This window comes from Garra rufa, chromosome 23, assembly GCF_049309525.1.
Source record: "Garra rufa chromosome 23, GarRuf1.0, whole genome shotgun sequence".
NCBI classification, from domain to species: Eukaryota; Metazoa; Chordata; class Actinopteri; order Cypriniformes; family Cyprinidae; genus Garra; species Garra rufa.
The window spans coordinates 23,965,707-23,983,260 of NC_133383.1; the positions used below are offsets into that span (position 1 = coordinate 23,965,707).

The window sequence follows — 17,554 nt, forward strand, 5'->3', positions numbered from 1 at the left end:
AGCGACTCATGAACCGATTCAGTCCAATTCTGGTGGTGTGAACTGGTTCAAATAATTCAAGGAGACAAAACTCGATTTGTTAACGAATGCTAATAGAAAGCAATGAGACACAGTAAAAAAAGATATGGGCCATATATATTAGGCTATTAACAATTATACTATTTTCCTAACCTAATTGTGCCTTTTTCATCAAACAGCCTGTGGCGCGCCAGAGCCCCACCTCCTCTCGCTTTGCGCGTCCGCCTGTGCGCGCTTCTAGAGGGGAACAGCGCGCGGTGCTGAGAAATCTCTTCACTCACTCTCTCACATGCATAGATATGCAGGATTAACCCTGTGCGGAGAAGATCCCTGTGCCAAAACTGCGTTGATAGTCTACTTCTGAGGAAAGCGAAGGGGGAAAACCCGAATCCATACGTTCTGCCATGTACTGTTACATTTCTACATTATTTCCGGTAGACTACGCTATCATTCCGTAACGAATAACGAGGTGCACTGTCAAATTTGTCGAGAAGCTGTACTCTCCTAAAATGAGTGTTTGAGGATTTATGGAGTGAAACGAGGGGAGTTGCTGGCAATAGAACTGCTCCTGTGTTGAGAAACAACAGAAAAGACATTTCAACACCCATCATCAGCCGTAATTTCTAATTCATTAACACTTAAATGAGTGCCGACGTTATCAAACTGACGCGGAGTCGTAGGAATGGCGTGGAAAAATAACGCGGCCACTTATGGATTGGTTTTCAGCGAAGGGATTTTATGTTTTCTTGATGTCTGGATTCTTTAAAGCAGGTGTTTAGGGCTCCGTGTGACCACGAAGGAAACATCAGCTGTAGCTGATCCTCAGACAAGAAGCCTCGGTCTCGGCAGGAAAAAGTGATCGACGAAGGTAGGCAACGAACTTTATTGACGCCACTAGAAAATGAATAAAGCTGAGGGGAATGTTCGATAGCTATGTCGATGGGTCATACTTAAATATTCAATACACGGCGGTATGCCACTGCAGAAACTATATTTTGAAAGATTACGTATCGATGATAGTGATTTGTCTGGCAGCCCTTATTATTTTTCGATTCAGACCACATTTGGACGACATTTATGTGCTGCAGAATCAATCGGGCTGTTTAGGTTTACATACAAATAACTAAATGACACTTGTTTGTTCCTTCTGGTAGCTATTTAATGCGACGCGAATTCACGGATCTTATTTATTAGTGCAGTAGATCTTTTGGTGCTTATTTTAGGTTACCGAACATCTATTCGTACGAATCCCGCTGCGATGAAGATAGTTGACGAACGACCAGTTGAATGTGCTGTTTGCTGTGCGCAACTGCGAGTCATGTATAACATTATTAGCGTTAGTACCTCGCCATCCGGCCGCACTGGGTTTGATTTGATTCCACGGGGCTGCAGATATAAAGGAAATCGCAGTGGAGCGCCCACCTGGGCTGGCTGGGTCAACAGCAGGATCAATGTTTGGTCAAATCCCTGTAAGACTGATTACAGGATTCCCCCATCCACCATCTCCACCCACAAGCCTGTCTGAGGCTCTGAGCTCAAAGGAAAAGATGGTGTGCATCAACAAAGTGGGGTTTATTTTAAAAATAAATAAATAATAAATAAAATACCCCAAGCGAAATAATGATATTTAGTATTATTGCTACATATGTTATCACATATCAAAAACAAAAAAGAAAACTAAGAATGTACTTGAAAATAAGAAATGATGCTATTCCTAATGAGCAAAGGATAAAAATAGTTCATGGTCTTACACAGCCATTACTGAATTCATTTGCCTGTAAAATGACCCAGCGTTTGTCCATAGGGAAAGGTATGGCTAATAATATGGGTAAGTGATTTAATTGGCCTGAGCTGAAATGCTAAACCTGTTGAACCTGAATGAATGTGATAACAGATGATTTACAGCACTGCAGAAAAAATAAAAGGTCACAATACTCCAGGGAAAATAAAATGTCTGCATGAGCTATCAGTCTCAAGAGCAGAGCGAAATTGACTTCAGAACTTGTTTAGGGTGGCTTTCATGCATGTTCATTTTGAATTGTTGCAGGCATCTTGTGCAGTGTAAGCAAGGCTTGAAATGTACAACTGAGGGTTCTGTGTGAAAGTGCTTGTGCTGTATTTTCAACAGACCTCTGAATATTCTCTGCACTGTGTGAGATTGATACACTGGCTGAATGTGGCTGGTTCGTTTAGATTGTCTAGGTGTTTACCAGCGTTCACTAGGGAAGTAATACATAGTGAACATATGTTCTGCTCTTTGCCACTCCACAGTGTGTAGCCAACTGATGCCTTTGAAACAGACCCTATATGTTTTCATCAACACATTTTCTGGCGCTTACACTTGAGTTTAGAGCTATTTTAATAACCTTTTGTTCATGAGGCATTCTGAATAGCTAAAAATCAACAGCACTTAAATAGTTGGTTAAGTGTTTGTAGACTCTTATCAGGATGAGTGGTTATCCTCTTGGGGTGTTTGAAGAGTCTCTCATGTAAAGCATGTTTCCGTGTTTTACATTTTCAATATTATTAAGATTTGCTAGATCTATGTATGAATCTGTCCAATTATTGACAAATTTCTTTAACAAAATACTTGCTTGTGAACTGCCCCAACAAAGGCAAAATGCAATAACTGGATGTCAATGCTGGAACTGAGAAAAAATAACTTCATAGTTTTTGTTTGATTGATTTTTTTATACTCTGTTTTCTCTGAATCTGAGAATAGTTCAGCTAGACCTGTCTGTCAGAGGACAGATCATAGACTAAGAGAACCAATTTCATAACCCACTTTTGACAAAATGTGTAGTTATTGTGCTTTTGTCTTTGTAGGGCAGTGCGGTGTCAGTGAATTTCTATTCAGTTTGAATTAAGTGGTCATACTGGTGATGGGGCTGGCTTGAAGATTCATTGGTTGTAGGCTGTTTTATTGCTTACATTTTTTCTCATATATCATTACATGCACTAGTCAGTGACTTGAAGCAGCATACTTATATCCCTTAAGGTTTATAAATTATAAACCCATAATGCACCAAAACGCCACAAAATTGCATTTTCTCCACTAGGATGTAATGCATGGGCCGGCATATCATCACCGTTATGAGTATTTTCACATATCTGTAGCTGCAGATCCAGTGTTCCAGTCTTACTGCATTAATAGGGTCCAACATCCCACTGCCATGAGTGCAAGTTATTGCCTGGACCTTCAGAGGCCGTGCTTTATGCCACAGTCCCTAATCATGTTTTTACCCTATACACTATCAGCACAGCTGAATCGACAGGAGGCTGCCCTGCAAATGCAAAAAAGAGGACACATCAATACCTGGGCAATTAGTGCATCAATATGCTGCACTCCCAATCTTAACAGATACGAAGGAATTGGATTTCTAATTGGATTTCTATGCATTCTTGTGTTTAGCTATTTTGTATAACACTTATTTACTTTCCTTTGGATCATGGCCGCTTGCAAAGCCCGTATTGATTTTGGTTTGACTCATGCTCCATTCTGGATGTTACATGGATGTTTTGCATATAAACATACAGGGTCTTCAAAGACCGCAGCATTAAGTGCCACAGCTCAATAAACTGCCTGATGTCATTTAAAGGCACCACATCTTCTCGCTCAGGAAATAATTAAACTCTAAAACTATTTGGTGCTTAAAAGGAAGAGAAACCTGGATCCAGGGGAATACAGATCAAAGCAGATGCTAAAATAGAGGATAGTGATTAATGAGAAGGCCTAGCAGGTTGAAAATCAAACATGAGCATTACAGTGTGTAAATTAGCCTGAAACTTCTGAACCTTGATAGGACAGATCTGTCTTGAGTAAATCTGTACTTTGAGATAAGGGCTGGCCTTCAGGTGCTCTGTGACCCGGGAGTGCAACGTCTTAATATACCAGTGTTTCACTGAGGGGAATCTTTCAGCCTACATTCCGCGATGCCGAATGGTTCCTTTGCTGTGTTAGCAGTCTTCTTCATACCTTTTGTCTCATCAGCACTTTGCATTGAGAAACTGCCTATTTTACGTTATGGGCCAATCAAATGAGTGTAACCTTCATTAAAGGGAAGTCATCCAAAATAATAGCCCCATCACTGGCTGTGAATATGCACCGGATTAAGCATATGTTGAGGAAAGTGCATTATAAACTGCATATAAGATGGTTTAATTTATGTTGTAAATAGTACAAAGCTTGCTGAGCTGTTGTTTTGAGCCTAACAGTAACCCATACCTTCTTATTAAAAAGCCCATTAAGAAGTGTCTTATTGCGTGTTCTAAATCATTAATTTTCAAAAGCAGCTTAGCTTGGACAGGCACTCAAAAGGGTGATAATTAACATTTTCCTGTGTGGTATTAATGGGGATGATTTAACTTCCAGATTTAAGAAATGGAGCATTTTTGTGGCAGTTATGCCAATAAATCATTGGCTGAAGTTGAAAACATTGTCACCTTTTTGAGCGACATTTGTACAGCAGGTATTCGTTGTCTTTCTTTACATACCAAGTAATCGGCTGCTCAAAAATGAGGATGATAAATAATGTAAGATAATGAGAGAGGAGGCTTTTAGTGGTGTCGGGGGAAGAGGCATTTTCCGGAGAGCTTTTACAACTCTTAGCCTTGGATTTAGTGCTCACAGTGTGTACACAAAACAGTGTGTGCTGCATGTATTCTGTTTCACCCTCGGCTAGTCCCTCACTGGTAGAGTAAATTAACAGAAAAGAAAAAAGGAAGTTTGTTTTTCTGTGTTTGTTCAAAAGAGTACCGCATGACGCACTTGTTTATGATTTAACATGTTTTTCACACTGTTTTGCAGACTGAGGTGTTACCTCTCCGAGGGCCCATGGATCTCCCTGTGGTGTTGTTTCTGCTGTGGGGACTGTTACTGGACTTGAGTGGTGCAGTGGGTGGCATTCTATACCGCGTACATGAGGAACAACCTCCGAGCACACTCATTGGCAGTCTGGCGGCTGACCAGGGCCTGCCAGACACTGGACACCTGTACAAACTGGAGGTGGGCACTCCCTATCTGCGGGTGGATGGCAAAACTGGAGATATCTTTACCACTGAGATCCCCATAGACAGAGAGACACTGAAGGATTGTCGTAATAAAGGCAAGCCCTGCTTTCTGGAGTTTGAGGTGTCCGTCACAGACCTTATTCAGAATCAGAGTCCACGGCTGATAGAGGGAAGAATCGAAGTGCAGGATATTAATGATAACACACCACAGTTCCCCTCACCTGTCCTTACCCTCTCAGTTCCAGAGAATACCCACGTGGGGGCACTCTTCTCAATTCCACTGGCCACTGACAAAGATACAGAGAGAAATGGAGTAGCTGACTACACCTTAACAGCAGGACCAGAAGCTGTAGCACTCTTTGGTCTGCAAGTTGCAGAGGACAGAGGTGAAAAATTGCCTCAGCTCATTGTATTGGGAAGCCTTGATCGAGAACGGAAAGACTCCTACGATCTCACCATCAAAGCTGTGGATGGAGGCAATCCACCTCGCTACAGCAGTGCCTTGCTGAGGGTCGTCATTGCTGATGCCAATGACAATGCACCCCAATTTGAAAAATCCTCCTACGAAGCAGAGGTCGCAGAGAACAGCCCAGTTGGACACTCTGTGTTACAGGTAAAATGGCAAACGTGCTAAGTCAACCTTTAGATCCGAACAAGGCAAGATAAATTGCCTATTGCATCATGTCAGAGTGTGAAATTTTAATGAGCACTGCTTTTCCAACCTCCCAGCTGTCTGTTCTTTACTTTGATGCCTTACATCAGTGGAGCAGGGCCTGACTTACCAAATTCATTTTCCTTAATTATTAGAATAATCCAGTTTGATCACCATCTGGTTAAAGAATAAATACACATTCATTTGGTTAAATAAAATACATGTTCATTTGGTTAAATAAGTAATGACTATAAACTAGTCAAGTTGAGTTTGAAAGATTAGATTATCGAAATGATCTGAGTAGTCTGTGAAGTTTCTTAGGAACCCCACTCTCTATAGATAACCAATGCCCCAGAATTCCTGTTATGCAACGCTTTGACTATGTTCCCAGTTTTGTGTTATAAATAGATTCACTGTGTTTAAATACCCAGTATTTAATGCCCAGTGTCTTATGAATGTTGTCTTTCAGTCTTGTCTTGCGTTATTTTTTGTCTTGAGTATGTGTAAAATCTGTTTTGCTGTTATTTTAGTACTTTATGTTTTCATGTCAAGTCAAAATTCTAAAACTATGTTTTCTATTGCAGGTGAAGGCTAATGACTCAGACTTGGGTCCTAATGGTGAGATTGAATACACATTACATCAGGCCATTGATCCTGTGCCAAAACTTCTCCGGATAGACCGCTCATCAGGCATCATATATGTCAAAGGCCCATTGGATCGTGAGGAGATCAACAATTTGAAGTTTTACGTCGTTGCACGAGACAGAGGCCCCTCACCCAAAAGTTCTAAAACGTATGTTTCTATTGATGTGACTGACCAGAATGACAATGCACCAGCAGTGGAGATTCGAGGCATTGGTCTTGTGACCCACAGTGATGGAGTAGCAAACATTTCAGAGGATATGCCTGTAGGCACTGCAGTGGCACTGGTACAGGTTTCAGACAAGGATGAGGGAGAGAATGCCGTGGTGACCTGTGTGGTTGCTGGCGATGTTCCTTTCCAGCTTCGGCCAGCAAGCGATTCATCAGTTGACAACAAGAGGAAGTATTTTCTGCAGACCACAACACCTCTGGACTATGAAAGAGTTAGAGACTACCGGGTGGAGATAGTGGCAGTGGATTCTGGCAATCCCGCTCTGTCCAGCACTAACTCGCTAAAAGTCCAAGTGACTGACACGAATGACAATTCCCCCGTTTTCTCACCGACTCTGTTTGAAGTAGAGTTTGCTGAGGAAAACCAGCCAGGGGAAAAGGTGGTAGATGTAGTCGCCTCAGATGCAGACAGTGGCACTAATGCAGAGCTGGTCTACAGCATTATTGCGGACTCTTCAACAAGGGGACTTTTTGAGATTGACCCTAGCTCAGGTGAAGTACGTGCTCGGAGCCCTCTTGATCGTGAGCACAAGGAGCGCTACGAGTTCCGTGTAACTGCAGCAGATAAAGGGGTTCCCAGTCACAGGGGTACTGCCACAGTTGTAATCAAGGTACTTGATCGGAATGACAACGATCCCAAGTTCATGCTGAGTGGATACAGCTTCTCAGTCTTGGAGAACATGCCACCCCTTAGCCCTGTTGGGATGGTAACAGTACAGGACATGGACGAGGGTGAGAATGCTCAAGTGCAACTTTCTGTGGAACCGGATGTAGGCAAATTTGTGATCCAGAATGGTACTGGCACTATTTTGTCCAGCATCTCATTTGACAGAGAGAAGGAGAGCAGTTACACATTCCGCCTGAAAGCTGTAGATGGAGGGGACCCGCCCAGGTCATCCTACGTTGGAGTGACCATCAATGTCCTCGATGAGAATGATAACGCTCCTGTTGTGACCAAACCATCTAACTCATCCTTTATACGTCTGTCTCCCATGGCTGCTCCAGACAGTGTTGTGGAAGTGGTCGAAGCGGAAGACATTGATTCCGGTTCCAATGCTGAGCTAATATACAGCATTGCTGGGGGAAATCCACATGACCTTTTTTACATCTCTCCATCTAATGGCGAGATCACATTAACCAAGGAACTTACTCGGAAACATAGTGGTCTGCATCGACTGGTAGTAAAAGTGAGCGACAGAGGCAAACCATCCCGCCACGCTATTGCCTTGGTACACATTTACGTAAATGAAACCATTGCCAACGTAAGTCACGTGGAGGCACTTGTGGGGCATAGCCTGTACACCCCACTCGACATGGACATTGCAGGAGACCCAGATTACGGTTTGGCTGCCCAAAGAAGCAACATTGTATATGGCAGTTTAGCTGGAGTGGCGGGAGTGGTCACTGTGATTGTTGTGGTGGTCTTCATCAGGCATCGCCTTCAAAGAGAAGCTAAGAGTGGTTATCAGGCTGGCAAGAAGGAGACCAAAGATTTGTATGCTCCCAAGCAAGGGCCAAAAAGTGGCAAGGGGAGAAAGGGTAAAAAGGGTAAGCCACCAAAGTCACCTAAACCTCTTGGAGAGGATGAGGAAGTCAGCCTTCAAAAGAGTTTGAAATTTAACCTTGATGGGGTCAACGACAGCCCCAGGATCCATTTGCCGCTGACATATCCGCCTGGAAGCCCTGACCTAGGCAGGCACTACCGTTCCAATTCCCCATTGCCCTCCATCCAGCTCCAGGCCCAGTCCCCATCTGCCTCCCAAAAGCATCAGGCTGTCCAGGAGCTCCCTGCTGCCAACACCTTTGTGGGAACAGGCGGTGATGACAACTCCACCGGCTCAGACCAGTACTCGGATTACAGCTACAAGACCAATCAACCAAAATACAGCACAAAAACGGTACCAATCTTTATTTCTGATTTTGTATGTGTAATGCTGTGATGGAAAACTTGGTTTTGCTTGCAGTTATTGATGTGGGTTATTTCAATTTCATTCAGAGTGGTACTTCTGCTAAAGTAGTGGGTGTTGATAAATTAATATTTTCCTATATGCTAAATATTATTCTCTTCATTTTGTTTGTTGTGGGTTAATTCACAATGTATGACATGAAAAGACCATCTTGCCATACAAGAATCGCTCTGTTTGAAAGATGTCAAAAATGGCTCTTGTATTGCATCATGTACCCTTTTATATATTGTCTGGCCGCCGGTTTACTGTCTGAAGATACACTTCAATTTACTTTGTGATCATACAGTTGCAAAGGTCCAGTCATGAAATGATTTCATTGTATTTTTGTAGTGTAGATAGAGTGCAAAACGGGCATATTTGCTAGAGCTCATGTTTTCTCAGATTTCTTATGAAATCAGATATTCTCAGTGAGAGGTGCCAGTGTGACCTGCTGTTATTGAATAAGTCCAAAGTCATTTTCTTTGGCTCAGATGCCAATTCAATCTGACCCATTTAGATGCCAATTCAACATGCTAATTTTGAGATGAAATCCAAGGGAGGAAAAAGTAAAGCAATTGGTGCTATGATTTATGTGTGGATCAAGGGGAAAAAAACATAAGAAATTTCAAATTGACTTTAACCTCCGGTGAAAGTGGTAGTGAAGTTTACTGGGCAGAGGCTTGAGACAGAAAGCAAGGGCACATGGGTCCTGACTCCGTCAGTACCAGTCTGGTGTTTGATAAAGCCAGCAGATGCTAGATGACAGTCAGGGTGAGTGCAGGCCTTGCAGACTCACTGACTGGGGAGAACAGTTACCCACGGCAGCTCCCACACCGTGATGGACAGCATATGGCATGGAAGTGACAATAGACTCCAGCTATGGAGAGCGTGCTGCATTGGTGTGTATTGTTTCTTTGTGTGTGTACTTCCAGGCTTCTGCATGCACTCATGTAATCCGTTTGTGTGAATGTGGGTTGAGTTTCCTGTGTGTGGACTGGTTTCAGCAAGTCGACCTAACTGATCAGATTCTAACTGGATGACATACGCTACATAAATGGATATTTGTATCTGTGAGAGTTGACTGATAGGTGTATAAACAAGGGACAGATGTCGACTCGTGTGACATCTCTTGGCAGATGTGAACTCGTGAGGGAACCCCCTCCATCCCATCCCAAAACCACATCAGGCTTAACAGATTGACCAAAATAAAAAATTAAAATCTTAGCCAAACTGAGTGACAGATGTGGAGAGTGGAGCGTGACAGAGCGAATGGTAATATGCTCACCGATGACTCAGTGCGCGAGGCAATGTGCTCAGGTGCGTGTGACATCCTTGGCTCAAGCTCTCCCAGTTTAAGCTCTGATGAGTGTAAACACAGTGGCCTTGTTTGCCGTTTATTGCCAGTGAGGATTGAGCGTGATGACTGGCTTCACTGCTTTCCTTCCTGGTCCGTAAAAAACTCATTAAGAGGAGTTTGTTTGTTCGGAAAGACTTCTCCTGAGGTGTGAAAAAAAGCCTCAATGCTCAATTCACAGTGGCATGGCCTGACTCCGTGAGGAGAGATTTGTTTGAATGTGTTGCTGTGTGGTGTGTTTGTGCGTGTGTCTTTCACAGTTCATGGATCTTCCCAAAACTATCTCCCTATAACCTCCAAATGTGTTAGACTGTGTGACAGTTACTAAGGGGACTGCATGGGCTCATCAAGTACAGTGCTGATAATTAGCTTGGTCATGGCAAAGATCTAACACCTTTTTTGTGATGTGTTCCTCTCTCTCCGTAACAGCCTTGAGTGAGAGACATAGCGCACAGACAGGGATCAAGGGAGAGACCTTCCCGGTTATTTTTAAATGGGCGTGATGAGAGCTTGTGAAGCTGTAAATCTGTGCCTAAATTAAACCCATACAATTAAAATGCCTTATTAGACTGAGATAACACTCTGTGCCCCCCCCCCCCCTCTTCACTATGGGTTGCCCTTCATCTCCAACTGAAGGGAGGAGGATTGGGAGGTAGGGATTCAGGTTGGATTGTGGGGTGGGCTTTAATTAGTGAAAGACATCTCTTAACCTTGCAAGAGCCAGTGTGTTGGATAAACACTCATAAAACACTCATATGGGGCTGGGCAGGTGATGGTATATGTTGTGAGATGTCTCATCTGGCAAAGATTTTGCTTCTATACCTGTTAGTATACATAACTGCTTTGTTTTTATTAATGAGGAGGTTTATAAAGCAGTAGTGTTAGGCACAGTGTGTGTTTCCAGTAGAATTCTGTTATATGCAGTATTGGACTGTACTTTTTTTGAGGGGCTAAACTGCGGATTGGCCAAAAATAATTAGGATATTAAGTAAAGATCATGTTCCAAGAACATATTTTGTAAATTTCCTACCGTAAATATATCAAAAATAATTTTTTGATTAGTAATACGCATTGCTTAGAACTTCATTTGGACCATTTTAAATGCTATTTTTCTCAGTATTTTGACTTGTTTGCACCCTCAGATTCCAGATTTTCATATAGTTGTATCTCGGCCAGATATTGTGCTATCCTAACAAATAGAAAATAATAGAAATAAAAAACATATTTAATCAGCTAAAATTTAAAGGTAATGGGTAATAGTTCACTTTCATTTATGCTGTGTGGACCTGGTTATTCTAATTAGGGATGCACCGATACGAATCGGCCGATCATGCTTGCGCATTTTGTCAGTAAAGCCGGTTCTGTAATCAGCGGTAAATGCCATCAGGTGCGTGATTTCACGTTGAGCCGTATATACTACACACAGCCGTTGTTTACCGACGAGCTGCGCAAATCAATGTTCATTATCAGTGTGAAAGTGCGCAGCTCGTCAGTGAACAACGGCTGTGTGTAGTATATACGGCTCAACGTGAAATCACGCACCTGATGGCATTTACCGCTGATTACAGAACCGGCTTTACTGACAAAATGCGCAAGTGATCGGCCGATACAGATCGGTGCATCCCTAATTCTAATATGTGTAGGATGCATATATTGGCTATAGTTTCAATGTGGAATTTAACATCAGAATTATTGGTTTGCTAGTGTTATTTTTGAAATGTTACATATAGCGAATGTTAAAGGAATAGTTTACCTAAAAAATAAAATTCTGCCATTAATTACACATCCTCATGTAATTCCAAAACCAAGACCTTCGTTCATATTTCTAACACAAATTAAGATATTCCTGATGAAATCTGAGAGCTTTCTGATTCTGACCCTGCATAGACAGTAGGGGTGTAACGATACACCAAAGGCACGATTCGGTTCGGTTCACGGTTTTGGAGCCACGGTTCGGTTCGGTTCGGTTTCTTGACTGCAATGCTAAGGAACAATAGATTCACTTAATAAAAAGAACAACTAAACTTTTTCTTTATTAACATTAAGCTTTGAAATGGGCTTGTCCTTCGGACAAGTAAATTAGACATTCACTTGTCCAAATGAAAAATTTACTTATCCGGGGCAAAAAAAATGCCTTTTTTTGCTGTAAATTAATCCATTCTGAAGCAATAGTCTCATCACTACTCTATAAGGTCTTACTTTAATCTGAATATTTGTGATAATTGCCTTAAATTGATTTCTAGGACACCTTTTTAACCTCATTTTCCTAACCTTACTAACTGTATGTGTCATCATTCACATCAAATTCTTAAATTATCAATACATCAAATTAGAATATTATAAAACTGAATATTAAATAAAAAAATATATAAAACTGTATTTACTTAGACTGTTTAATGAAGATAAGGGGTTCCAAAAAATGCATTTACACAGTAAAATTGCACTATGTTATACTTTTTTTAAACATAAATCTAAAATATTGGAAAAATGCAATACCTTTAAATATAAAACCGAACCACCAATAGGTGGCAGTAGTCACTGTCTTAATGAGCGAGTCACGGATTCAACCATAGATGGATTCAACCAGTTCGTTCACTGACTCGATTCATTAAAAAATGCTAAATCATTCAGTACTGAAATACCGCTGTGTTGCTCGGAGATTCAAGGAGTTTCTGCTGTTGCTTAGAACTATTTCGTTTGCAAAAACGGTTAATGATGTGTCTAAAATGTAAGTCAGTTAATATAAACTACTAGTTTATTGAACTACTGTTGTATAAAATCAATGTCATATTTGCAATCGTAATGGTGCTTTTCTACCGCAGTATTTTTGTTCATGCTTGTTTCTTTGTGTATGCTGTTGCGCCTATTAGTGTTGATTTTCTGTGAGTCAGATAGCCTGCACGAGCTTGATTAGGGTTGGGAATCGAAAATCGATTCCGATTCTGGAATCGGATACTTAAGATAAAGAATCGGATACTTGTTATAATATTAAAATTTCGATTCCTCGTTTCGATTCCTGGTTGCATTTTTTCCATCTAGTGATCTGCCAGGACCTTCCGCGCGTGCAATCTGCCAGGACTTTACGTGGTAATGTAAACATCAGTCGAAAAGATGGATCACGGTAAGCGTTTAAAAGTGTGTCTACGCTTTGTAAAAACCGAAGACAAATCTACCGCTGCACGCAAACTTCATCTTAGAGATCTGCAAGGGACGGATTTTAGTCCTGCGCCCGCCCACTCCAGAAGGAATATATGTTATTTCGTCCCGCAAAAGCCCACATAAAAGTCACTTATACCCCCGCGGGAAGACAGGTATCTACTTTATCTCTTGGCTGCATGAAACAAACCCTCCCTTTAATGTAAAGGCAAAGATGATCAGAGTAATAGTAACGAACTCGCGCGTGCCTAATGTATTCATTCTTGTATATCGGAGTCGTACATTAGGCACGCATAAGTCCGCTGTTGATTCACAAACTATTCATGCTTTCGGTGCTCTGATCCATAGTATTTTTGCGTGAAATTTCAAAATATTTGCATAGTTTTCAAAATGAATGTCCTGTGAGTTTTTTATAATGAATGCTTACCCATAGAGGTGGATCTTGTAAGGGTCAGTGGTGTTTAAGCACATATGAGCACCAGCATAAACAGATTTACAATGTATTTACTGTATTTTTCATTTATATGTTTATTTTATAATGAATACAAACAGTAGATATTCAGTCACTTAAGAAAGAGTACTCTGAAGTTGTGAAGAATGTCTGAATTAAATAATTTAGGTGCTTTAAATCTGTATGTGTGTATTCATGTTAAAAAGTTAGAGCAGAGGATTTTCTTTTAAATTCAAAATAGCTTTAATTTAAAGTTTGCTTGATTTTTTTTAATAACATGCAGGAGAAAATAAAAAGGCAAAACTAATGTTTAGGTTAATAAAAAAGGTTAAAAAATAAACACCTTTAGAGGAAATGTCAGGCATAGGGGGGCCTTGCAAAACTGACCCGAGAAGAAGGGGGCCCTGATATAAAAAAGGTTGAGAACCCCTGTAATAAAATAATATGTTGCAAGCTAGCACTGAAAATAAACATGTTTAATATATTAATGTTTGACTTTTGTGTTTGTTGTTTTTTTTTTTTTACTAAATCGGAATCGAAACTGGGAATCGAAAAGAATCGGAATCGATAAGTGGAATCGGAATCGGAATCGAAATCGATAAAATTCAAACGATACCCACCCCTAAGCTTGATACTTCAAATGAGATCAAATAAAGATGTTTAAATTGGTTAAATTAGTTAGAGACAAGTGATGTCAACCTCAACAATTGGGCAGCAAGGGGCGTGAGAGTACCGCGGTACGCCACGAGAGTTTCGCGATACGTATCGTGGTTGGTGTATCGCGATATTTCGGTTCGGTTTGTAATATCGTTACACCCCTAATAGACAGCAGTGGAACTGACATGTTCAAGGATTAGAAATGTAGTAAGAACATTGTTAAAATAGTCCTTGTGACAACAGTGGGTCAAGCGTAATTGTATGAAGCTACGAGAATACTTTTTGTGCGCAAGGAAAACAAAAATAACATGCATCGTGGTACTATTGTGAACATGCATCCAAAACTGACATGGAAGAAAATTGTTGAAAGTCGTTATTTTTGTTTTGTTTGCACACAAAAAGTATTCTTGTAGCTTCATAAAATTACAGTTGAACCACTGATGTCACATTCACTATTTTAATAATCTCCTTACTATCTTTCTGGGCCTTGAATGTGTCAGTTGCATTGCTGTCTATGCAGGGTCAGAAAGGTCTTAAGGGTTTGGAATTACATGAGGGGGTGAGTAATTAATGACAGAATTTTTATTTTGGGTGAACTATGCTTTAAGAGCTTTAAAAGTTTATCTCTAACACATTTAAAACACTGGTTGGATAAACAGGTACTTCTGTCCCAAACTAACACCATTTGTTTGAGCCATTATTAATAAATCCAGGCCAGTCGGGTCCCTCAAACAAACAGATTGCAATTCCATGTGATGCAGCTAATGGTGCAGAAATATCACTCTTCACATTTAATTCACTAAACCATTTTTCAGTTGATTTTCCAGGGCAAATAACTATTGTGATACAGTCAAACACAACAGATAAAGTGGTATAACATTTCTCATAACCTGATCTACAATTTATAAGATTCAGCTCGCCTTTACTCTGTCAGACTGCTTTTGACCATCCAGGGCATGGCAAAATAAGTAAAAGCACTGATGTGCAGACTAGCTGAAAAATAGCTCCAAGCCAAGTCTTCCCCTGCTATCTCCACTCCATCTCTCTATCTTCATATCTACCACACACGCCTCATATTCTCTGGCAAGCAAAGCTTTAAGATAAGAGGATCCAGCATCAAAATGTTGCCTTTCTACAGAGCATTCTTCCTTTTTCCTCTCGGTCTTTTCCTTTTTCATTTTATTAAATTATGCAACCTATGTAACAAATCCAATATGGCCATAAATCAGCCCCAGCACCAAGAGAATCTAAAAGAGTAAATATTCAGTACCTTTAGAGCCTCCTGCTCTTTGTATGGTTCATCTCCTACTCTTATATTCTCTATGTGAAGCAGCCTTGCCTTTACTGGAGGCTGCCTCAGGGCCTTCCCAGAATCCCACATTTCGAGCATCTGCTCAACCCAGCTCTGGCTAATATCCATAGCAGAATGCAGCCGTAAACCTCAAACCTGGCGCCCACCCTCTCAGATCTCCCCTCAGTGAATACAGCCCATAATACTCTCAGACTGCTCCTCATTAGAGCACAATACTGCCGGCACTCAGCTCCCTCTCGGTGGACCAATCTACTGTCAGGTGCGAAGGCCTCACAGGCTCATGCTCAGCGTGAAGACAACTGCTGCACTTACAGGAATTCGAGAGTTCAAGCCTGCTCTCCCTCCAACCTGCAGGAGCGAACACTAAGCAATTATCAAGAAACACTTCGCAATCATATTCTACAGAGATCGCTCACACTAAGGAAAAATAGCAAAATAAGAAGATATTCCACAGCACCTACAGCTGGAACGATTGTGTCAACGTGGCAGATGTCGTGAAGACAATGGGGAGGGTCAGATATGCATTCTTGTTTGCTCTTGGAGGGTCTCTCTGGGACTAACAAGTCTCTGCAGGCACTTACGACCTGACTGGTCTTGGCTGACACTTCAGAATCGATTGACCTGGACAAGTGCTCAGGGATTTAGTGCACTGGGCAGACATATTCCAAATGAGTAATCTTGTCCGGTAGCGATAAGACGGTATAGCCACGAAGGACGGTTTTCAGGTCTTAGCCATTTTGTAGTCAAACCACATTTTGGCCACCAACCAATTTTAGTATGTTCAAGCCGGTTCTTCTGCCAAAATGATTCACTAGATATCACCACTCTGTTGGATCTCTACTTCAAATAAATGAGACCGACATGACATTTTGAGTCTGGGCTAATCGATTCTCATGATCTTGACAAGCACGCTGGGATGGGGCCTGCAGAACTGACATAGTAGAATTGGATCATCTCTCTCTGTCTCTCTCTCCTTCTCCCTTCATCTCAAAAGGACACAAACTCTTGCAGAAACTTAGGGTTTGAGTGGTGGAAAGGCCTTGCGTGAGTCTTCACGCCTCCGGAAACGTCGTTGGCGATTTCGATCTAACATCCCAATGATTACCTGTTAAGAGGGATTACGGCCCCTACCCAGGAAGTGCTCCACTGGCTAGAGACGGTTTCTCTGTCACCGAAGGAGATGGCTGATGTTGTCGAGCTGTTCGACAGCGAAGCGCAGCGCGCCACAGCAGCACACAGATGTGCGACTAATGATAGTGTCGTCGAAGACAAGGATGACAATAATGATAATGATTATGGTAATATGCAAGTGTTCACAGTCAGATTCATTTCCTCCCAAATATATTTCTGCACACAACCACAAAGAGCTTGATTTATGCGAGTGTTGTCTTGGAAGCATTTTTCTACATGGGTGTTTACGAAGCGATGTCATTTTTTTTATTGCGCCAGAGGCAGAGCATCTCTGATTTCATCATATTACATTCTTGCTTATGATATGAGAGGAGAAAGCTACGATAAGGATGAATGTAGATAGGTCGGGCTGACACAATTATGAATAATTGCCATACAAATAATAGCGATCATTAGTTCGCTTTCCATTAACAGTGTTGCTTTTTGAAACGCAGCCAAGCTGGATATTATATTATGGTGATACATCGATGTACAGTATAAAGACGTTTCATGGAATTTCTACTGTGGGTTGGAATTTAAAGTGCTTGATAATCACGATGAGATCAGATCAATCAGGTGATTTTGTAATAACTGTGATGGGCCTATAGAGAGTGAAATTCTCCAAGCTGTTTGGCTGAGCAGATGAAAGGGAGTGGTGGTTGTATTCTGTGCCCCCGTCTCATTTCAACGCTGACAGAAACACGCTCTTTGAGCCACCGATGGTCAGAGTCACACTTAATAAAAAATGAGAAGCTCCTTTAGGGAATGCTATGTAGAGGCTCAGCTCCCTGATGGCATTGCCTTTAGCTCAAATATTTTATCACTACTCATTCCAGCCTTTACCTTCCGCCAGGCAGATTAGTGCTTTTATCAATAAGCAGCTTAGCACCAATGCTTCTCTCAATAATGTGCTATGCCATTTCTCTCCTGCTGCTGTAACTCCTAGATGCTTCTC

At 41.4% G+C, this 17,554-nt stretch overlaps 1 protein-coding gene across 1 annotated transcript in view; it reads left to right on the forward strand.

Annotated features, from left to right (window-relative positions):
• The first annotated feature begins 325 nt into the window (after window positions 1-325).
• The window catches only part of pcdh1a (protocadherin 1a), a 142,819-nt gene continuing 125,590 nt past the window's right edge, over window positions 326-17,554 (forward strand). Inside the window, exons 1-3 of the mRNA XM_073830138.1 lie at window positions 326-886; window positions 4,826-5,641; window positions 6,265-8,451. Coding sequence (XP_073686239.1) covers window positions 4,853-5,641; window positions 6,265-8,451 — 2,976 coding nt within the window. The 5' untranslated portion in view covers window positions 326-886; window positions 4,826-4,852. The remainder of the gene's footprint in view (window positions 887-4,825; window positions 5,642-6,264; window positions 8,452-17,554) is intronic.